Source organism: Pelmatolapia mariae, linkage group LG8 (genome assembly GCF_036321145.2).
Source record: "Pelmatolapia mariae isolate MD_Pm_ZW linkage group LG8, Pm_UMD_F_2, whole genome shotgun sequence".
Classification (NCBI taxonomy): domain Eukaryota; kingdom Metazoa; phylum Chordata; class Actinopteri; order Cichliformes; family Cichlidae; genus Pelmatolapia; species Pelmatolapia mariae.
In genome coordinates, this window is record NC_086234.1 from 4,730,778 (window position 1) to 4,754,037 (window position 23,260).

Genomic DNA, 23,260 nt, shown 5'->3' on the forward strand with positions numbered 1-23,260 from the left:
ACTGAGCTCCAACAGGGAGATCAGTTTGAGAACAGAAAAAAAGGAAAATAAAATCGTGCGCAAATAAAATTGTGGAATTATAAAAACTATATATGAACATTTTTTGTATTTCAAACAGTGCATAAATTATGTGCAATTACAAATATGTATGTTGTTGTTCCTGAAGTTTCTATCAACAAGGAAGCTGAAACAATACTTCAGGATTTATGAAGAAGGGGTGGGATTAATTATATGTGCATACTTCCCACTCCTAGATGATTAGAATATTTAAAAGATTATTGTTGTGTATTTTGCTGTTTTGTTTTTTTTATCAAAGTGAATTAATTGATTTTATTTTGTTTATTTGAAAACACTTAGTTTTCTAAATATTTGATACTTCAGGTTTACTTTATTCTTGTATCTTCTTGTCAGGTTTTTTTTTTTTTTGCCTGCTTCCTGATTTAGTTTGGCAGTGAGTTGTGTTTTGTATTTAGATTTACTTTAATTGTATCTTTGATCTTGATTAATTTCAGCTGTTTCTCTTCCTCCAGCTGTTTCCTCTTCCCTTGATTGCCCTCAGTATCCTTTGGTAGAACATCTATTTGCCATCTCTGTTTGTTCTGCTACATTGACTTTTCCAACAGCTTGAGTTTGCTATTTTTCTTCATGGACTTTTGACCTAATTAGAGGCTAGTTTTGATGTGGTTTTCAAAATAAAATCCCAAACACAGACAGACCGTGGGAACAAATTTATTTCTATTTTGTCTCATGTACAGAAAGTTGAATCAATTTACAGTTTACAAACAACTGACCAGGTGAATGAAGCCGATGATTTACTGCACAGGATGAAGGCCTACAGCTCAGTCCTCTTGATGCTCTTAAGTACTATCAAAAACATCCAGCACGGTAGGTTGCCAGATTTGAAGTTTCCTCTCAGGGATTCGGTGTCAAATCATTCACCAAATCTGAGAAAACACTTCATTAGCAAAACATAAACGAGCAAGAAAAGCCACGATTGCACAACTCAATACTTTCCATATCTGGTTCAAAAAAATACACTTACAGCAGTGGACGCAACATTTTAGCAGGATTCGATTCATGGTTGTGCTATTCTTCAGACTTTGAGTTACATCACATTTTCAGCTTGTTCCGTAGGCTACTGACACAGGCTTATGAACAGCAAGCGAATGGTACAAAGGACCAACATGTCAGCATGACTTTTATACAGCCGTTTTCCCTTCATAAGCAACCCATTACTCTGCAAAAACCACCAACAAAACAGCCGCCAGCCTCTCTGAGTTCACAGTTGTTGAATAGGCAGTGGTGATGCTAGTAACAGCAGGAGCGTGTTGGTCAGTATGTTATCGTTGTAAACATTTACGACCGGAAGTGAATTTCGTTAGAACTGGATTAAGGGAAAAGTCAGTGTATCTTCATGAAGTTCATTTGGCAACACAGTCCAAAGCATCATTTTGTGCCAAACATCCTTGTTATCAATAATAATAGTTAAAAAAAAATCATTAAAAACACCCTATTCTACATTTAACATGCACATTGTATACACATAAAATCTCGAATAGATCATACCATTTACAGGTTCAGTGAAAAAAGAGGATAGATACAAGAAATTAAGATATCCAAGGACGGAATAGCCGCAAGAAAAGTTGTCTGTTTTGGCAGGCATGCTCCCCAGAGTGACGCGTGTTGCTGTTGTTGTTACCGCAATGCAGTGTGCTTATCAGTGCCTGCCGATCTCGACAGTGAGTTTAGGTGACCGCTGACTGCATTTTAAAAAGGGACCGGCATGCCTATCACTCGATCCTATGTGAAAGAAGGCACTTACAGGAGAGAAGTGGTTCAGGCTCTGTCTACAGGCAACCCCCGCTGATCTCAGTAGGATATTTCAGAAGTAGTAAGTCTTCAAGTAAAAGCGGTTTCGAACTACGCTTGTTTCTTGGCGTTTAGGGGTTGTCTAGCAGGAACTTGTAGGGGAGGGCTTTTGGTGCCTTCTGTTTATTTCATACATTCATATGCATGCAACCTTTCTATACCAAATGGTCTTTCAAATATCTGGGCATGTATTTACACAAGATAAATGGGTCATTCCATATAAAATCAGCCAAATCTGAAAAAAAAAAAAAAAAAAAATTCCCACCTGACCCCCTCAGAAGCTTCCACAGCTTCCCCCCCTCAAATTTAATGAGGCCATGCAAATTTTTACCTTCATTCTATAAGTACTGTCCAAGTTAAAGGCCCTCAAAGTACACAGGGTTTTACTTGAGTTTTTAACATCATAAATGTTAGAAACTGTGACCAAATCAATGCTACACCATCTCCAAGTGTCACAATCTAAAAGCCATAATGTTGCTTTTGATGAACACAGATTTTACATAAACAACTCTAATATTTCACCAGAGAAAACTCAAAAAATGTGCATTTTGAGTAAACTTTCAAGGATCATATCACCCAGTGGGTGGGATAGTAAGCTATAGCATATGAAAGGTTCCCGTTTTGATCTATATCTTTATATCAGGCTCATCTTCCAACTGTGATTCCTACACAGTGATCTTTCAACACACCTGAATGTAGCGCACAGTTGTGGAATCAAGAACTGACATTGGTGCTCACATACTGTGTTTAATCATTTGGATAAATCACATTTATCCAACAATTTTAGGTTCTAAAGAAGTTTTTCAAAATCCTTGAGGGTCTCCAGATTTTCTTTGGCCATTACGTTTTGTTCAGCACAAGTGTTCTCATATGTTGACTTATACTCAGAGCATCCACTCGTCCTGAGACCCTTTGGGTTGTGACAGAGTGGGTGTGAAATTGAAGTTTTTAACAGAGCTTTAATGTGAATTAAAAAGAGCTGAATTTTAAACCACTCCTAGGTATTTTGAGGGCTTATAACTGTGAAAATATCCACAGTATTAAGGTGAAACCTTACATTTCTTTATTACAGATGCTAAAGTTGTATAAAAAATCTGCTGATTCAAACAGGGTCAGGTGGGAGGCACTGATTGATTTTTACTGGAATGACCCAAATGCAACAAAGTCTCTGCTGGCCAAAACTCTCACCAAGAGAAGAAAGGCAGAAATGCGTACTTTTGGCAAAATTGTACAGTAGATCACTGTGATATTACAGAGAAGATGGAGATGATGCTGAACAGGTCAAATCATTACTATTTGAGTAAGTAATTACAACACATGAACACAGTACAGGAGGAAGAGGAAATCAAGAACATCCCTGAAGGAGCAAAATGCAAGTTGCACGTTGGACTTTATAATATTTCTGTAATCTGTTCACAAGGGCTCAAGGACAAACTTTCACAACTTCTTCAGACAGGGAAGCTGTTTCGGAGTAGAGAAGAAAAAAGAAGCTCACATCTTCTACCATCATTGTGAGCATTTGGGTAGAATTAGTCCAGGGAAAAAAAACCTAATTTGCCAAAAATTCCCATCAGTCCCATAAAAAATGCCATCCACTTCCAAATACTCTGTAAGTATCAATCAATAAGTTATCAAATTATTAGCAAGTGCTCTATTCTTATATTTTGCTCTATAAAATGGCTATTTCCACAGTCAGTATGTGCAATGGCTCAGACCATGGTTCAGTGACAGGTGATAGGAGACGGGGTTCACAATAAACTGGACAGATTTCAATCTACAACTCAGTGGAAACCAGAGGGATTAACTGACAGTGAGGCTACGAGAGTAACTGGCAACAACAAAGGTCAAACAACAACCTGGATATGGATTGGTGAAGCAGTGGCTGTGCTTATTGTGACCTCCCTCTCGGTGATGTGAAAGACTCCCCTTTCACAAGGCTGTTATAGTTCCAGTGTTCATTCAAAAAGCTCACTTCCTGGGGTGGAAGACCATCAGAGGCCTGTCTTCGATCTTCTGCCAGGGGCTCTTCTTGTTCTCATCTTTGTCTTCGGAATCATCCTCTGGACTGGTCATGGAGTCGCGGCGGTTCTCGCTGTTGCTGCTGCGGCTGCTGTTCACGCGACTGCGTCCTCTTCTAGGGATGGTGGATCCTCGGGAGGACGGGCCTTCGTCCAGAAGAGGGGTTAGGGAGTTCTCCTCGGGAGAGACGGGACGTCCCTCACTGCTGCTGGGCTCGCTGTGGTCAGGGTAGGCCAGCTTGGAGTAACTCTTCCCGCCGCTGCTGCTAACACCGTGGCCCTTCCGTCCTCCCGTTCCCCAGCGCTCATCTTTTCCCTTTCTATTTCCAGCTGATTTTCGCTCTTGGGCCTCCAGAGGCGGTTCCAGGTTGACATCCCGCGGAGTGCTGCTGGAGCCACCTCCGAATCCACCACCGCCACTGAGGTCATTCCCAACATCTATGTAGGAGTGGCGCACGTGAGCGTTAGCTCGACCATCAAGAGAGATGAACCACGCCCTCGGGTGTTGTTTAACTCCAAGTTCCAGGAGCTTCTTCTCTGTCAGAGCTTGCAGTTCCCCGTTCATTTGAGCCATGGTGGAATCGTTGAATAGCACTGGGATGGTCACAGGTCCCCCGGACGAGTCAGATGCCCAGCTCGGTTCCTCAGAGTCGTCACCTTGAGATCCTCCTTGCTGTTGCTGCTGCTGGCCTTGTTTCTGGGAGTGGTGGTGATGGTGCTGCTGGCCTCCTCCCATCTGTGTGCCGTCTTTGTCTTGATCCTTCTGGTCCTTGCCATCTTTGCCAGAAAACTCAGATGGCAGGCGCATGTAGTGGGCGGGGATAACCAGGGTTGGCACCATGCTGCGGTACATGTTCTCCTTCATCTGGTCAATGGAGCTGCAAAAGATGATCTGACCTGGTTGGGTGTTGAGGGAAGTAGGTCGGGCAAGGCTGTCTGCTGCTGCTGCGGAATAATCCGGAGGCTTGTCGGACTGGCTTGGGACGTAGCCTTGGAAGCGAGGTGGGGACGGGGGATCGGAGGAGTATCCTCGATTGTCGTTGGCGTTGTGGTGTCTGTGATAGTCGGACTCCTTGTTGTCTTTGGGGCTGTAGTTCCGGTTGTAGTCGTCATGCAGCAAAGGGCTGTCCAAGTTGTTGGTCTCTGTGGCACGTGTAACCTTCATGGGGAAGCTTTCACCCCGTTGGGAACCTGACGCATTTTTACCCTTTGCGTGTCGCAGCATGTGGGCTGGAACATGCTTAGTTAAATCCTCCCTTGAACTCTGGTAGTCTCGCGATGGCGACAAGTCAGATTTGTCATTGGAGGGGCCTGACTCGACATGGCCTCCACAGATCAGATTTAGCCGTGACGTGGATGTGCCCTGGTCTCTCTTAGCGCCGTTTAGATTGGACGTGTGAGGTTTGCCTTGCTGTCGACGTGGTTTCAGACACTTCCGTCTGAAAGATAAACAAAAACTGAAAGTCAGAAGGAAGCAAAACAGCTCCAAAAAAGGGGGAGGGATTTCAAAAACTGTCTAATGAAGCAGGAACTTAACCCCATAAAGCCAGTTTTTAAGACCTTTATCATAGACAAGATCAGTACATCACTGGAAAAACAGGTGCACTATCTGACGCATGTTTTTTGCCCTCTGGTGGATTATATGTGTACTGCAGTACTCAATAGCTCCCTTAATTTGTTAAAGTTCCATTTCAAATAAAGTATGAATGCTTATTGTACACAAGAAACTTTTAATTGATTAATTTTTCATATGTTATTTTATAGTAAAAAAAAGGAAACATGTCTACTAGAGTATCTTTGCATAATTCACTGCTCAAAATAAGCTTTCTTCTGACCTTAATTAAGCCCACATTTAAAACAAGCTGTTTTAGATGTGTAGAACAAGCCCGTCCTCTGTTAAGCTATTTTCCTTATAATTGGTCGCCCCTCATAAACAGCAGGTGGGTGTGGTCCTAATTTATTGATATATAGATTTCTTCTCTACTAATATCATACAGAGCGAAGAGTAGAAAAAATAGGCTTTGCAGGACTAAAATAAACCCACGTTTTGCTACAAATAGAAACCTAAAAGTGAGACCTGGACCTATGCTCCCCACACCTGCAGTAGTAGAGCAGCACACAGAGCAGGATGAGCACCAGCAGGGCCAGCGATCCCAGGATGGAGAGCAGGAAAAGAGTGTGGTAGGTGGTGATATCCCTCAAGCCTGGATGAGACAAACCTAAACCTGCAAGACATCATTGCAAAAGTTAACTCAGATTCATTCATAGCATGTCAGCTCCCTATTATACTGCCCAAACAACTGCTAGTTTGTCTGTAAAGTGAGTGAGGAGGAAAGAATTTGATTTACATTGATCATGAAATAGTCAGGAACTTGGTTCAGCTGATAATAGCTACACGACGCCACCCATTGGTTTTGCTGTCACCATCTTGGTGTCTGTTTCAGCCAGAGGAGTCACCCCCTGGTGGCCATTAAAAATGGACGCAAGTTTAAGGAAGCTATCATTTTTCATACGATCAATGCTTCAAACTCAAGGCTATTTAACCTTGTCCTACAAAATCACCTTGTTTATTGATTTATTACTGAGTTCCTCAGGGACGATAAAGTGAATCTTATAGTAAAGGCTTCTCCAGCTTCTTGTTATCTGTGTTTCCACAGCAGTATAAAGGCACATGAAGAGTCACCAGTTAACATTTTACCAATAACAGCCATTTCATTTTCAATACCTGAAGACGTCGGAAAGGCAGCCAACCAGTATCCCATCTGAGGAACCACGACGTTCCAGACAAACTGCGTCCCGTCCTTTTTGATGTAGCCCGTCCCGTTCCGAACCCACAGCCCTGGAGGAAAGAAAATGATCAGCAGCCTCTAAGCACAGTCATACATACATAGTTTACATTAATAAAAGACTATTTGTAAGTTTTAGCACACAGCTTACCCGTCTTTGGCTGATACAGCCAAGCGGGCACACTCGTGGCCATCCTGTTTCGGGTGTCTGATGGCAGCGGCACAGAGATGTGGATCGGATCTGAAACGCGGATCACGCTGCCATCTTTATCAAAAAGTTGAATGCTGACCACTGCCAGCGCCGTCAAGTCCATCCACCCAGTTTCTGCACCTGTATTGGTGGTAAGGCACAAATACAAACAGCTAAAAATGAACAGAATAATAACCCTGATCTTCATTTTGCTACCAGACAAGTTGGAACCATCAAATTTTTGGTATACAAGTGTCTATAAATAACAATAAATTAGCAAAGCAGCAGCAATTTATTTACAGCAAGCTTATAGTCAGATCTGAGAGAACTATTTCTAAAGCACACTAAAATATCCATGCAAACTGCAGTATTAAGATTTTATTGGAAAGACCTAGAAATGAAACCTCCTCAGATGATCCAGAAAGGCACAGAAACTTTGACCACACTGTAACATCAGTTTGACAGACTGACACTGACCTGAGCTGTTGGTTTCTTGGCCCAGCAGGAAGGGGAATCCCCCGATTTCATACTGGCTCCTGGCTGTGGTCAGCACAGCAGTGAGTGCTGTGTAGTTGGAGCTGGACGGCAGCTGAATGGACTTCCTCTGGAGCTGCACCAGCGGCTGGTTACGAGCCCCTGAAAAAGAAACAATCCCCCTCCTCACAGTCTGTCACGCATACAACCACCGTGTTTGTTTCTAAAGCTCAAAAAGGTGTAACGATATATGTTTGAGTGCATTACAGCTGTACGGAGGCGGCTGCGACTGAGCTATATTTGTAATAATAACACACAGCTCTTCTAGGCTTAAGGTTGTGGAGAGGGGTGTGAATCCTTAATTATGGCTTATCTGTTTGTTTGTTTATCTCATTATTAGCAGGATTATGGAGGATTTGCCACAAAATTTCTTGTACGGTGGAGACTGCTACAACTCAGAAGTGGTTCATTTTTGGAGTGGATCCAACTCTGGATCCGGTAACTGTTTAACCATAGACAAGAAAAACTGGTTACATGTTCACAAATATGCATTACTTCGCACTGAAGTAAGTAAAATTAGGAAAAAGAAAACAAACCTGATCAAAATACCTGTTGGGATCCAGGGATTTCATTTATACAGGGTGTGGAGGGAATACACTACAGTCTCAGAGTTCTGCTGTTGTGTAACGGCTCAGTCACAGCAGGGTAAAAACAGGAACCACTGAACTGTTTCATACTCAGTAATTGATCACAATAGTTGTGGTGACCAAATGTTCACCCAGAAGTTTAATGTGCACCGCCCTCAACTTCTGAATGTCCACTCTTGATTACAATGCACTTGCACAGGTCACCTGGTGGGAGGCAACCTTTCTCCAGACTCAGAATGACTACATTTACTCTTATCTCAAAGGTTTGCAGATATTTGCTGTGTAATTTATAAACAAACAGTTCGCCAAACATTGCAATCTATCTGAGTCGGCCTGCGCTAATGAGTGCAATTCATCTGTGAGTAATAGAGGACTGAACTCATCTGGTTGCCAGTTGATTGTATTCTGGTTATATTCCTACACAGGTGAGGGGTCAGAGGTGTCGTGTGTGGATGCGAGGAAGAGATGACCGAAACGCAGGACTTATTGATTAGTGAAGGATTACCACGGTGTTTATTATGGGCTGGATGAACAGAACATGAACAAATATTGACTGACTAAACTGAAAACACACACAGGAACAGCAGTGACAACATCAATGACAAGACAATGAACTGATGAAACTGAGGGACTTAAATACACAGGCTAAATGATGAGCGATTAGGGGCAGGTGAGTAAACAGCTGGACTTAATCTGACTAATGATAAATGGGAAGATAACTAGAACATAATGCACACAGACTAGGGCTAACACAATGAAACAGGAAGTGGAACATACGGAAGATAAACAGTGAATATGAACTGAAAATACCGGGTCAACGACCCAGGAAACCTGATATGAGGCTGTCGAGCACCATTGTAATTGTGCAGTTAAATTGCCTCTGAAGCAACTGCATCGCTGTCTGTGGATTAATTTCTACATTTCTGTTTCAGATCTACGAGTTTCAGGCTGAACTCTGAACATAAGCCAGTTAGTGTGAACTTCTGTGCAACAGATTTGCTATTTTCTGCATTTTGTTGCAGTTAATCACCAAAATGTCACAAACAGATTGCATGTAATTAGCAACTTGCCTCCTTTCAAATGCAAATTGATATCAGGCTGTCTCTTCTTATTGAATTTTATTGCTAATTTGACACACCAAAATTGCTTTCAAGACAGCAACTGATTGGAAGTGGGTGCAGACCCAATTCAAAACAACCATTTAAAAGGCAACGAGATTGCGAGATTGTGATGATTTGCAATAATTTTGGTATTGAACCTCCGTTTCAATAAAAAAATAAAAAATAAAAACTCAAATGGCCAAACTGAACAATCCAAATCACCGCAACAGAACTATCGTTTTCTAATGAGTCTATATTATATTAAATATGTTCTGCATGAGGCTGTTTCTACCTGGAGACCCAGAGAGCACCTGCAGGACGTCATCGTACAGAATAAGAGTTCCCGGCCTCTGAACGAGCAGGTACAGGCTGACTGCTGCATACACTACAAGAAGAAGAAAATGAAATCAGCAGATTTCACAGGTGCAGGAACACTGCTGAGACAGAGTTTGTTTTAAGACTCAAAATAATAAAAATAACCATCATCCAGGCAAAAGCAGCTCCATAACCTCAAGGCTAAAGGAAAAAAAAAAAAGGATTCTGTGGGTGAATTACACATGATGCAGTTTTTAAATCCAGTCTCCTCGTCCTCATCGACAGGCCCGACTGAGATTTGAAAACTCCAGCAACAAAACAAAAAAGAAATTTTTTTATTCCCACAACAAGAGATCCTGTGATCCTGTTCTAAAAAAACCTCAGCTGTGGCACTACCAGGCTTTATGCAACAGAAATGCTGCTTCCATTTTAATCACAGCAGTATCGAAGCCAAGCGCACCCTTTGGAGTAATCTTAAAATGGATGAGGTAGGTCAACAGGTAAAAAATACTTTAAACTTCCATCTGTCAACTCCTTCTACAGCTTCCACACAGGTTTTATTATCTGCTGGATGTATATAGAAACATAGCATCTAATGTTTCTATACCCGACATTTTAAAGGCTCAACTTGCCAAGTAGAGAAAAAAGCAAACAAGTCATAAAATGCGCTGGACTTACGCGGGATGCGGCTGGAGTGCCAGGGCACAGAGTTGGTGACGTAGTCTTGTTTGGAGGCTGTAATAATGACCCATGTTCCCGCACGGTACAGGAAGTTGACTCTCACCACGCCATCCTTGCCAGCACGGCTGGACGCCAACAGGGTCTGGTTACCGTGTACTTCCACCTGAGCGTCTGCCAACGGGGACAGGTCGCTGTTGTCGAACACCTGGACTCTTATTTGCACCTCTGCAAGGAGAAAAAGAGGGAGAGGTCCAGTAATTAGCCAGTAGCTAACTGATGAGTGTTTTGAACAAACAAGGCTAATATTTTGTCAATTATTGAACAGAATAAAAGACATTTCTTCTATAACATTTCTGTCATATTAAAAGCGAAGCTTTCTGATTCAGAAGTCTTGTGTAGTCTCATTAAACTGCAGTTTTTAAGATCTAATTACATTTGAGTATGGCTCAATTTATCTAGTCACCCTCAGCTGTCCTACAAAGACGGCATAATTATGCAGCAGCGTTACAATGTCATTCAAAATGACCTACACGGAGCGAAGGCCGCATAATTACCATGAAACACAGCATACGCCCCAACAGGTGAAATAAAAACATTAAATACACTTTGTATTTTATTTACTATAATAATTAGAATTGCCTGAGGAGATAATCAGGCTTTAGGTTTAATGACATTAACAGAGATGGTTTTGTATTAAAAGTTTTCTGAAAAGTTATGTTTAAAAATGGTAATGTTAAATTTCCTCAGTTAATTACTTACAGTAATTAATGTAATTAATGATTTTTTGTTATAAGTGTTCAGAAAGTTTATGTTTGAATATGCAAATATATTCCTATTAAGTAAGTATTAAATTACATACGTACAAGTGACAAAATTGGGTTAAATAACATTTTAACTTCATTTTTCCAAAAAAGAAAGATAATAGAAGCAAAATGGCCCAATATTTAAATACTGATCAGTGCATTAAACATATGTTTTTGTTTATAGTTAGCAAACAGCACCGTTAAATCATCTAACAGTTCATATCGGCACATAGATATTCAGGATGTTTAGGTGACAATAATATTTTTTGTGCTGATGAAAAAAAGTCATGGTGATTCTCAGTAATAACTTACTTTCATGTATAAAAAAGGTAGTTTCATTTTTTTTAAACAATGAAATCTCTTTTGCATGACTCTATTAGACTAAATTCAGGGTGCTTTATGTTCTGAAGTATGTTATAAAATAACACAGCAAAATCCGCAATGATGAGCAAGTGCTTTGGCGACAGTGGGAAGGAAAAACTCCCCTCTAACAGGAAGAAAACTCTGGCATAGCCATTAAGGGAAGGAAAGTTATCTGCCACGACTGGCTCGGGGGTGAGTGGAGGAGGACAGGACAAAGAACCGCTGTGGAAGAAAGCCAGAGATAAATAATAAGTAATATTTAAAAGCAGAGTGGTGTATAAACACATAGTGAGTGGAACAAAAATCTAAATAATCTTATTTATCCTTTACTAGGCCTTTTAGCTCCTCCCACTTCTGATTGGTTGACCCTTGTAAACTGAAGGTTTGAACATCAGGTGGGTGGGGCTTCTGTGCCTGAGATGACCAGCTTAAAGGTATCTCCTCTTACTGACATCACACAGATCCAAGCTGAAGGTTTAGGTCAGTCTGCAGCGTGATCTATTGTGCATCCACCGTAGTAACAATATATCTACATGACAGAAAATTAGGAAAAGCATAATAGGTCTCCTTTAAGGGCATCAGCGACTATAACATAACCAGGAGGTGTAACTTATGTTGACCCCACAGCATGTATATTATGAGTCAACAGATGTGACTGAAGAATGCATTCAGAGTTTTAAATGTATTGACCGGTGAGCTGTGTGCGCTGTCAGCGCTGCTGCTGCAGACTAATCACTTCCAGCAGGGGATGATTGTTGTTGTTACTTTGATGATGATGTTTGCAGTCATCACAGCCACACCCGTCATAAATCCGTTGCGTGGCTATTTCCGCCCCTCATCCCCTCATCACTCTTTTCAGCCCGGGAACATTTTCTCATCTCGTCTCTTGGACGACGTAGATGTGGGTCATGCTGGGGATGTTCCCATGGATACAAGCTGACACTCCAAAAAGCTGGCTTGTTGTGTTTCAGTCCCTGAAGGACTGCGAGCTAAAACCGCGCAGGCCTCCAGCGACAAACCCCTCGATGCACAACTCTTCCAGAGACAGCAGCTAATGGCTGCATCCAGATAATAAGCAGTATGTTTGTGTGTGGGTGTTTGTGTGTCCATATCCACTGTGCATGCATAAATGCTGCCATCCATTAACATAAATTGTCCAATAAAGGCTCCTTTGTGTATGTGTGTAGAGAGGATTTCCTCAATCTGGGCTCCTCACTTGAAGGCTTGAAGCAGCTCCATTGACACAAACACTGAGAGTCACAGTGCCACAGTGAGACACAGTGGGAATTTTTCCCTCCCTCAGTGTCCTTCAGAAGTGATTCAGTGGATGCATCTCAAAACACAACTTAAATTCACCGAATGGTTGCAAAAATCGAAGGCAGGAAGCCTCTTATTTCTTGTACAGTTTGTGCTTTTCTTTTAATATAATCGCCATAAACTCTTCTTTAGTGACTGAAATGTCAAAGTGGCATTGTTTTTGAACCCATTATATGTTTTACAGGAAGATTATTTAAAGGCTCTGATTGTGTTTATCATACCTGCGCTGTTTCTGTTATCTCTGACTTTATGTTTTAAAGTCATATGCAAAAAGGAGTAAACCTGACTCAATATGGATGCAAAGAAAAATCTGCAGATGGATTACGCTTTGGTGTAAGCTTGTTTTGATTTAATCTATTTCCTTCCAAAACAAGCAACATCTCCACCAACCCAGATAGCAAACAATGTATGGTCTGTGTTTCACATCTGGAGTTTACTTATTAGTAATGTTTGGCCTCGACTAACTCGGGCTTTGTCAATTAAATGACCAACTGTTAGAAAAGAGTGAAATGTTCCCAGAAATTCAGTGTAACATCATAAAAAGGACACGAGTTAGCCAATATTTGGTCTTACTGGGTAAAAAAATGATTTAAAAAATGTGTTTTTTTTTTAACTAACACATGTTTGGACTTGCTTTCAGCCACATGTGCAGTTTTCTCATGGGCCACATTTGTCTTCGACCAACAATGTTGGCTCAGGGTGAATCTGGCTGCTCCAACTCGGTCACAGGACCACAGTGCAAGGGCCTGATCTCAGGTGTGTCGTGACAGTAGCTGACCCAAAGAACACCTGCCAGGGCTGTAACTGAGCAGTAAGTACATAAAGCGGCACAACTTAGGCCCGAATGTGTCAGCAATCTGACATTTCTAAATACAGGAATAGATTTGTAGCATTGTGCAAATGCTTGCAGGTCAGGAGAACTGCTGAGCTGTTCCCGAAACAAGCCTGACGCATCAATTAAATGACAATTTCCTCCCTCCAGGCAAAGGTGCAAAATCTATGTTAAAAAGTTAGAGTCTAACAGACAAAACATTTCTTAAAGGAGAGGTGGAAGCAGCATTCAGAACCTTTTTCTAAAAGTAAAAGTGACAATATGAAAACTAAAGTGAAGAATTATCAATAAAAATCCCCTTTTCACTGCACATAATAAAAGATACAGGACCACTAAAGAACATTTTAGGAACGGTTTCGCAATCTTCTGTAGTTCCAGTTTATTATTAGCTTGCTTTTGATACGTGACTCTACAAATAAGGACGATGATTAAAAAGAAGAACATTTCCTTCTACAGTGTGGAGCAGTAAACGAAGAAGGTCATACCAGGAAAGCACTGCAAGTGCAAGTAACTCAAATACTGTATACTCAGTTACATTCCTCCACTCTCTGTGCCTGTGACCATTCATGCATGTCAAAAATAGCTTCAGGCATGCATAATGCAATGTAATTACATAATGTCCTTAAACATGCACCACAATAATATAAACACGGAGTATTTTAAGGCCTCTGCTGAAGCATTATTTAACGGAACAATAGCGGGGTTTTTTCTCATGCAGGGAAATTGATTTTGGAGTGAAGAAATCTAAAATGTTGGCTCAGGGACTGACACATTTCCAAGACCGCAGGCCCTCCTGCTCTCACTGTTACTAACTGTGCAAAGCAACAATGACACACATGAAGGCCCGGCTTAGTTGGGCCTGACACTGCACAGGAACAACAGACTCAGGCCTGCACTCACATCTGAATCTCTCACATCTGCACAGCACGGGAGCATAACCAGCTCACGGCCACCAGCGTGGCCTCTCTGTCAAAGCAACTCGCAGATATTAAAGAATCTATACCGCCAAAAGACGACGCTATCCCGGGGCAAGCACGGCAAAAAGCCTCGCCTGTAATTATCCGTAAATATCTTTCAGGTTGCCATAAAATCAGGGCGCATCGCTGCACAGATCGACTGATTGTCGACAAAAGCCGTAAAAATGCAACCACTCCCATCTCCTCATTGTGCCGCATCCCCCGTATGGCGAGCTTACCCAGTGCTCCCTGATCTGGAAGAGATTTGGCCAGCGCCTCCCAGACCGCGCACACCGACACGAAGAGGAGCAAACGGGAGATGCAGTTGGCTGGCATCCTTGCAGCTACATCTCTAGTCCCAGACCGGCGGCCGTGTGTCCATATTTCTGATTTCCCCCCCCTTCAGACGTCTTTGAATGGAGCCGAGATGCTGCCGACTGTGTGGGCTTCGCCTTGTTTTTATTGTCTGAGGAGGAGCGCAGGAAAGAGAGCTACGTTTCCCTCTGCTGATCTCCAGTGGAACAGCGACCCATCTGCACTACTCTGATACCAATCTGGACCCTTCATGGACCTTTAATCGGGAGGTCAAAGTCCCTGCTCGGAATGTGATTATTAATTATTGGATTATTAATCTCAGTTTTTCAGCTTTTTTTTTTAAATCAATGCGTGGAGCAGAGGGCATCTTTAAAAGCCTGTATTAGGATAAACCTCAATAACAGACCGGTAATTACTTCAACCAAAATAATAATCTAGTTCATCAGCAATAAACAAGGACAGATATAACAGCAGGATAATGCAATGTTGTTTCTGATGGCATCCGTCATAATAGTTGCTGACCTTTTGCTAACCATGTATTTTAGAGGAGGCCAAAACTATGGAAGCCCGTTTCGGCCGCTAAAAAAAATCCATAACTCGAAATTTTGAGTTATTTTCTCGAAATTGTGAGTTATTTTCTCGAAATTTCGACTTATTACCTCAAAATTTTGACTTATTACCTCAAAAGTTTGAGAAAAGTAACTCGAAATTTCGAGTTAGCGCAGCCAATCAGTAATCTATGTGAATTATGTAATTTCCTTGTTACCCGGAAGTTGAAGCCCCCAGGTACAAATGCTACAGCTAAGCTACCGGTATTACATCCAGTCATGGATGCACAGATTGCTGAGTATTTTCAGTGTGGCTTCAAAAATGATGAAATCCTTGTGTTATTAGCGGAATCACATGGCGTTACTATCAGCAAACGTACTCGCGAAAGCGCCAATTTGTTGCGATACAGTTTGGAGTGCGCGTTACTCTGCGCCATATGCTTCTGGGTAACAAGAAAGTGACCTTATTCACGTAGATTACTGATTGGCAGAGCTAACTCGTATGTTTCTCCAAATTTCAAGTTCCGTTTCTCCAAATTTTGAGTTAAGAAGTCGAAATTTCAAGAAAATAACTTGAAATTTTGAGTTATGGATACTTGTTTTGTTTTTTTTGTTTTTTTTTTGTGGCGGAAACGGGCTTCCATACAAAACTGACTGATAGCTGGAGTTTAATGATACAAAACCATCAAATATTCCCACCTAAAAAGATGCTAAATGTTTTGTAGTTTCTTACTTATTTTCATGATAAAAAGAATCTAAACTGTTACTGGACGTCCCAGCAAATTCATCCCAACGTCAGACTGCAATGCTCCAAAAAACTACAGGCCTCAAAATGTTTGTTCATGACAGTATAATTAGAAGAAAACCGAACAAGTGTGGTTTATTTGGAAGGTTTGCAGAGAGAAAGCTGTTCTCTGTGAAAAGAACAATGCAGAATAGCTTCGATCTGTATCTGGACAAACCGCAACACTTCTGGAACAATGTCCTTTGGACAGATGAGACCAAAATGGCGATGTTTGTCAATGATCAACCATGTCTGGAGAAAACCAAACACAGCACATCAGCACAAACACCCCATACTGACTGTCAGCACAGGCACGGAGGGCTGATGAGTTGGGCTTGTTCTGCAGCCACAGGACTGGGTGTCTTCCAGACATTGAGTCGATCGTGAACTCCTCTGTATACCAAAGTATTCAAACGAGACTGCAGCTGTCTGAGAGCTAAAGCTCTTCAAACCTCAATGAACTGAAACAAAACAAAAGCCTTTCAGTCACAGCTCATCCAAGTGTCCATCGACCTAGGTGATCGACGATGAATCAGGACATACAGGAAACTATTACTTTAAGTTATTTCTGTTAAAGTTAGTTTTGAAAGTATTCAACCACAGGCTGTGGACAGGTATAAAAACTTCACTAAATTATTTATCAGTCACCTTAAAATATTTTTGGTACGTTATCTTTAACTTTCCCACCTTTTTTATCTTATCTTACATGACTATATATGCCTGACTGACTGAGCCTGATTGATATACAATAATATAACTTTTTTTTTATCCCTTTGAAACTTTTTCTGTGACCCCAGTTCTTGAAATTGGACTTCTTCTTTTTAAAATCTAGCTTTATTCATTTTGGTCCCCACTCATTTGCAAGGAAGAAGTCACCTTCAGGTCCAATAATTAGCCCTAACGAGTCAGTGTGTGAATTCGGGTGTTTTAGTGGTTAAATCTTTTTCAAATGTTAACTTTGAGAGGCTTCAGTGTTTCTCTTAATTTGTGCATTTACAGTAAATATCAAAGGAAATTTGAAACTTTTCACTTAAACTCTGGGTTACACCGATATCCAGCCAGCTAGAAAAGCCTTTAACAAGAACAATGTAATGCAAAACTGAATGTAGGAAGGTAACACTTTCTAGTTTCTGAAAGTATGCTTGTTTAGCATCCAGCTAAAACAAAAGTCAACTCTAGATGGGGCGCTGAGCTGGAGCAGGGGTGTCAAACATAAGGCCTGGGGGCCAGAATTGGCGCGCCAATCTGGTCCAGATTTGGAGGAGCCATGCTGACAGATTTCTTTCATGTCCCGCAGCAGCATTTCTTCATCATGTAGAAAAAATGTGACATACTGCTGAAATTAAATTTCCTTTTCTCATGTTAAGACATTTGGAGGATTTAATGTGAAAATATACGATATGATGTGATATCAGTGTGAGCTGTATGTGGCTCTTGTTGTAAAGTCAAAAGGAATAGCTATAAACACAAGGGATGCTCGGACATCTGAATACAAGAATAACAAAAACCTCCAGTAGCTGGGGAGGGTGACTGGCTGGAAACAGGTGTTGAGGACAACACAGGTGAAACTAATCAAAGGGGGGAAAACGATCACAAAAGAAGGAAAACCAACCAAGATCAGTCAGAGACGTTATAAGAGAGAGACGCAGTGCTTAAAGAGTCCTGAACTGAAATCAGTAACAGAAAAGATGGCAGCAGAAACAGAATTTAGGAGGAAAAAAGTGTTTTTGATGCAAAGTTTTTAAACTTTTTCACTGTTTTGTTACTTGTGATTCTATGCATGCACCTTTTATATCTTGTTGATCATTTATAATATGCTAAATCTAAATAATGCTTCAAAAATAAATAAATGTGGTGACTTTTAACGACTTCTGGTTTTGCTATGTCTGCTATTCTGATGAGGAGCTCGGTAAATCTAACTATAAATCTATCTGTCTTTGGTTTCTTTGAGCAGAAAAGTTAAAGCACAGTGATTTTTCTCTCTCGCTCTGTTATTCACATTAGGGCAGAAATTCACAGACGGGCTTAGTGCTGGACTCTGTTCAGATCTTCCCTTCGATCCAGGTTTCTTTCTGTCTACTTTCATCACTCACCAACGGCAGCTAGCTGTCATATTTATCATCTTTATTATTTAATTAAAAATTCTTTGGCTTAAGGATTTTTTTCCCCAGGCAATGTACAGAGGTGTTTTCAGATTTATTGTTATTAAAAAAAAGTGATACATTTGGCACAGTGGTATTTCATTTTCATTACAGAAATCAAATCTCCTGTCTGTTGGGCTGTAATGGCTTTTCACATCTGCTTAGAGGATTTTATTGATGTATGAAATCAGGTGAAAATTTAGAAAATGTTTGGCTGAGCTCAAATATGAAGGAACAGGACAAAACAAACCTATGATATTTTAACGCTCTGCTATGGAGTTCAGTGTAGTCCTGGTTGTAATCACTGTGTGACCGGGTTTGCATGGATTCATGCTTGTCTTTAAGTTGAAAGCAAATTTAAAAAGAGGTTTACTTCAAACACAGAAACGTGGCTCACGTTTAAGACGAGCAGCAGGTGGCAGAGGTGAGAGAAAATGATGCCATTAGATTAAAAGATCTTGTGGAGGACAGTGGGATTTTTCAAAGCATCATCTCTGAAAGTGTCTCCACCTGAGACAGACATGTCTGACTGCACAAGCGTCAAGCTTAGGCGCTTTCTTTTTTGCAAAGCTAAGATAGTTGAGTTGGATGCAAATGAGATGCTGCACATTTTTATGTGCGTGGATGAGGCAGGATTTGACTTGAATAAAGTAAACAGGCCTGAGTGGATGTGCCAGACCATCACAATGTGTGTTGCTAATGCTCAGCATGGGGTAATTCACCATGCTGCATCCTTGGGAGCTGCTCCACAGACTGGCTTCTTCAGCTGTTGTACATGGCCTCTCCAGTGCCCTCATTCCCCCAAATGAGAGGCTGACTGTGAAAGCCAATATGCCACCCAATGTGGAAATTTGTAGGTTTTCACCACTCGAGCCATGTGAGGGAATGGATTGAAAGCCACCAACAGATAATAATGAAGTTCCTGCCACTGCAGTCACTTCAACTCCCAAGGAATTCTTCTCTGTTTCGAGGTGGAAGGTGTATGATTGAGAAATTCATATTCAGATGTTCTGACTGTGAGGACATCACGCCACCGACTTGTTGAGGCTCAGGAAGTATATAAAAGACATTCCCCTCTGTGTTTCAAGGGAAGTCATTGGATGTAATATACGAACAGCGATGTGGTGTGACACAGATGACAGACAGGATGTTCCTGTAATATTTCATTTTTTTTACTTTTATGGTAATTTTACATTTATGTTTGTATATATACATGTGTGTTGACTTTACTGTACTTTACTGCTCCTGCTGCTGGGTTCTATGTTGGATCATTTTTTTCTTTGTTTTCTAAGACATATAGTTTCACGTGTCATTTTGCGTTTCTCAATTTCACTTTAGTTAGAGGAGTTCAGACATTCAAGAGGGGCTCAGAGCCAGCTGAGGTGGTTCAGGCACTTTATACGGACACCATCTGGGTGACGTGTCCTACTGGGATAGACCAAGGACACACTGAAGAGATTAGATCTCCTGGCTGACCTGAGAACACCTCATGTTCCCCAAGATAAGGTGGAGGATGTGGTTGGGAAGAGGGAGGTCTGGGCTTCTCTGTTTAGGATGCTATCCGCACAACCCGGCCTCGGAGAAGCAGAAGAAAATGGATCAAATGAATGGATCTGCAATATTTGTATGAAGTTTGAAATAAATCCTTAAAGTTTCATTTTTGTGTTAACACTTTAACACTTGTTACTCTACATTAGGCCTGTACTTTTTTGCAGTACTCTCTTCAAAGAGTACAGTAAGGTTTGGGAAGAAATATCAAAACATTTGGGATCTTAACACAGAGGTGAGAAGTTTTTATTCATTGGCCAACATCATGGTCTGTAAGATTTATTTTAAATGTTCTTCTGGTTTAGCTCTTAGTTTGGGATTTTCTGTCGCAATTCCTTGAATCTAGTTTCTGATAACTTTTAGCTGTTTTTAACTGTCATATTTCTGTTGTTATGTGTCTCTAGTGTCTTTGTTAGATTTAACTTCTGTCTCATCTTTGTTCACCTGCCTCTCATTACCCTGCTGTGTCCACTTCTCATAATTACCCTCCTGTACAAAATGTTTTCTTCAGTCTTTGTTTCAGCATGCTGTTAATCTCCCTGATGTGTTTCTGGTTGTGTACACCTGTGCACATCTTTGGATTTTGACACTTTATGTATATTAGTTCTGGATTTCTTGTACACGTGCCAGAATAAACAGCTCACCTTCGTTTGGATTTGGGTCCTAATTCCACAGTCGCTAAGTGATGGACTTTGAGTGGTTTGACATATGAGAAAGGTTCGGATTGCTTCAGTGTCTTTTGCACAGATTATTATGAGAAATGGAAAACTGCATTAAAAGTGGTGAGAATGAACTTTCTGGTATGAGAATTGCTTCAAAAACTATAAAACCCAGTATAAGTTTTTCTAAGTCTGTATAAATCCATCTACTCATGACATTTTACTTCAAGGTAATGTAATTAGGAAGGGGAAGTAGTTTATTTTTACTGTTTGACTGCAGGCCTTATCTTGGCTTAACATCCACCAGAACTCTCTGAGACCCGTTCTATAAGTAGGATCTGAAATCATACAAAGCAGGATTTCATCTTAAACTTTGGGGTTAACCCGTTTTTGATACATCACTATGGTAACTTGTTCTCACCGAAGTGCATTCCTATGGTAAATCATGCTGTCAACATTATCTGCTCTGGAGGAGGTCATGTGCCAGATTGGAGCTCACAGCTTTAAATCGCCTACTGACCAATCAAGTCTCTGGAAAATAGCATCACTGTTCCTGAAAGATCTCTTGAATCTGAAGTAGGAGTGTCTGAAGTTTAATAGTGTCTGAACTTTGTGTTTCCCAGATGAGCATCAGGCTGAATACAGAGTCTTACATACATACAGCCTATTCCTTGATTATGGAACAATACTCTGTGTGTGTTGAACCTGTGCAGGGTTTAGGTTATGATTATGTTCATGTCCACTGCTTTAGATGGAATTTCGTATTTGGAACACCCAAGTGAAAATCTTGTAATTGGAAAGGCATGCCAGATTTGATATGACAGATAACATCTTTTAGGCTTATTTAGTGTGCGACTGAAATACTGCCTAAACCTCTGTGGTTCTCTGGTGAATGTTATGTGATTAATGAAGACATCTTAGCAATTAAAAGAACCTATGTAATTATGTTTTACACAGAAAAAGTTTTTTTTAAATGTCTCTGTGTTTATCATACTTGTACTGTTTCCTTTGTTTGTGGAAAATGTTCTTAAATAATTCAATCTAAATAATTATGTTTTTTGATCACTTTTATACGAAGAAAAATTAGCAAATGAAATTTATTTAGGTAAACCTTATGTTTGTTTGGATCATGCCACAATCTTCCCAGGAGTGAGCATCCCACTAAGTTCACCCCAATGTCAGAATGTGCAATGCTCATCTGAGACTCTACAGGCCTCAGTTAGCATGTTAAATATAGTCCATGGCGGTACAGGAAAAAAGAGTGAAGAGGTTTGTTAGGAAGGGTTTCAAGGAGTAAGCGTCTTATCTCTAAAAAAAAACAAAACGTGGAAGCACAGCTTTTTTTTTTTGAAAAGTTGCATCTGAACAAACCATGAGACTCCTGGAGCAATGACCTGTGGACACATGAGAGCAAAGTGGAGATCTCTGACCATGATCCACCACGCTGGGGAAAACCAAACGCAGCATATCAGTGCTGGGGGGCTGATAATAGAGTCAAATGTGAGCCATCTGTCCAAGTACTAAAGCTTGGACCAAACTGAGTCATGCAACAGGACAATGATCCCAAGCAGAGCAGCAAATCTACAACAGAATGACTAAAAATGAACAGAAAAGTGTCCTGCAATGACCCAGTCATAATGCAGAAGTCAGCCTGATTGAAATGCTGTGGTGAGACATTCACAGAGCTGTGCATGAATAAATGCCTGCAAACCTCAATGATCTGATGTATTGTTGTAAAGCTGAGTGGGCCAGAATGTCCCCACAATGTGAGAGACTGAAGGTCATACAGAAAGTAACTTCAGTAGTTCCAGTTATTGCTGCTAACGGTGGCTCTACAATACTGACTCATGGCTTGTACTTAGTTTTTCATATGACAGCAGTCCTGTGAAAACTTTACAATTTACAATGAAGTCACAACAGTCGGGCTATTTTTCATCCTTTGTTACATCCATGGTTCTGTTTCAAACTAAATACAAACATCTGGTTTGCTGCTGTGTATGATTCAAAGTGCTTTGTGCAAAGATACTCCACATTAACGGCTCTGCGGCATTAAATCTTGCTACTCTAGCTCCCTTAGGCATTGTTCACTCAAAAACATCACGATGTAGTGATTAGACAATTAGATGTATGCACATAACCTTCAATTATCCTCGCCACAATATTGGGCCAATTCATGTAAACAACTCTGAAGAGTTGTAGGAGCATACTGACAAATTCATTCAAATATACAGCTGGGATCATAAATGTTATTTGAAGATGTGACAGTGCTGAGGATAAATTTCACAACACCAAAGAAAAAGATTGAATTTGTGCGGTTTATCAGCAAATATTCTGGCCACTTTCTCATGTTTGGGAATTAAGATCAAATTTAAATTAAGATCAAAGTTAAAGTTGGATCAGGCACAACTGCTGGTTATAGCTTTTTAAGTGTAGGACTAATTTGTTCTATAGTAGGTTGTTATTCACTTAGACAAATGTCTTTTTAATGGCTTCATAAAGAAAATGAGTTTTGAAACTTAGCCAGCGTCTACTGCTGCTCGGAACATAATAAAACAGATTAAAGCTGCTGCTGACACTTTTGAATGGACAAAGGGATTTTTAATTAAGCTCATGAGTGAAGTGATGACTCTGCATGACATTCTTCAGCTCTCAGATCAGGAAGCATCCTTGAGTCAACAGGGGAGGGGGATGTTTGGGCAGACACAATCAGCCATTGTTCTCCTGGAGGCCTCTTCATCACATGTTTGGTATTGCTTCATTTTGTTTCTTTGAAAACAGTCAAGTGATATTCCAGAAAGCTGTTGAGCAACAAACAGCAGCAACATGGCATGCATGAAGGAATCAAAGGACTGTAAATGTGGAAACTGTCAGCACACATTTAAGTCTTTCTGCTGCTTTCATCTAGTGAGCATAT

At 40.7% G+C, this 23,260-nt stretch overlaps 1 protein-coding gene across 1 annotated transcript; it reads right to left on the bottom strand.

Moving 5' to 3' along the window:
* Positions 1-713: 713 nt before the first annotated feature.
* LOC134633628 (protein FAM171A2) lies at positions 714-14,853 on the bottom strand. The gene is made up of 8 exons (XM_063482511.1): positions 14,591-14,853; positions 10,078-10,305; positions 9,377-9,469; positions 7,341-7,499; positions 6,825-7,004; positions 6,613-6,726; positions 5,986-6,112; positions 714-5,326 (listed from the first exon to the last, which is right to left on the bottom strand). Exons 1-8 carry the CDS (start codon positions 14,685-14,687, stop codon positions 3,838-3,840), a joined length of 2,487 nt encoding a protein of 828 aa, XP_063338581.1. The 5' UTR covers positions 14,688-14,853; the 3' UTR covers positions 714-3,837.
* Between the last annotated feature and the right edge of the window lie 8,407 nt (positions 14,854-23,260).

Coding starts and splice junctions, on each gene's coding strand:
- LOC134633628 (XM_063482511.1), bottom strand. CDS start 14,687: ATGCCAGCCAACTGCATCTCCCGTTTGCTCCTCTTCGTGTCGGTGTGC. Junction 6,727..6,824: donor GCTGTATCAGCCAAAGACGG/GTAAGCTGTGTG, acceptor TCTTTCCTCCAG/GGCTGTGGGTTCGGAACGGG. Junction 5,327..5,985: donor GTGCTGCTCTACTACTGCAG/GTGTGGGGAGCA, acceptor TTTATCTTTCAG/ACGGAAGTGTCTGAAACCAC.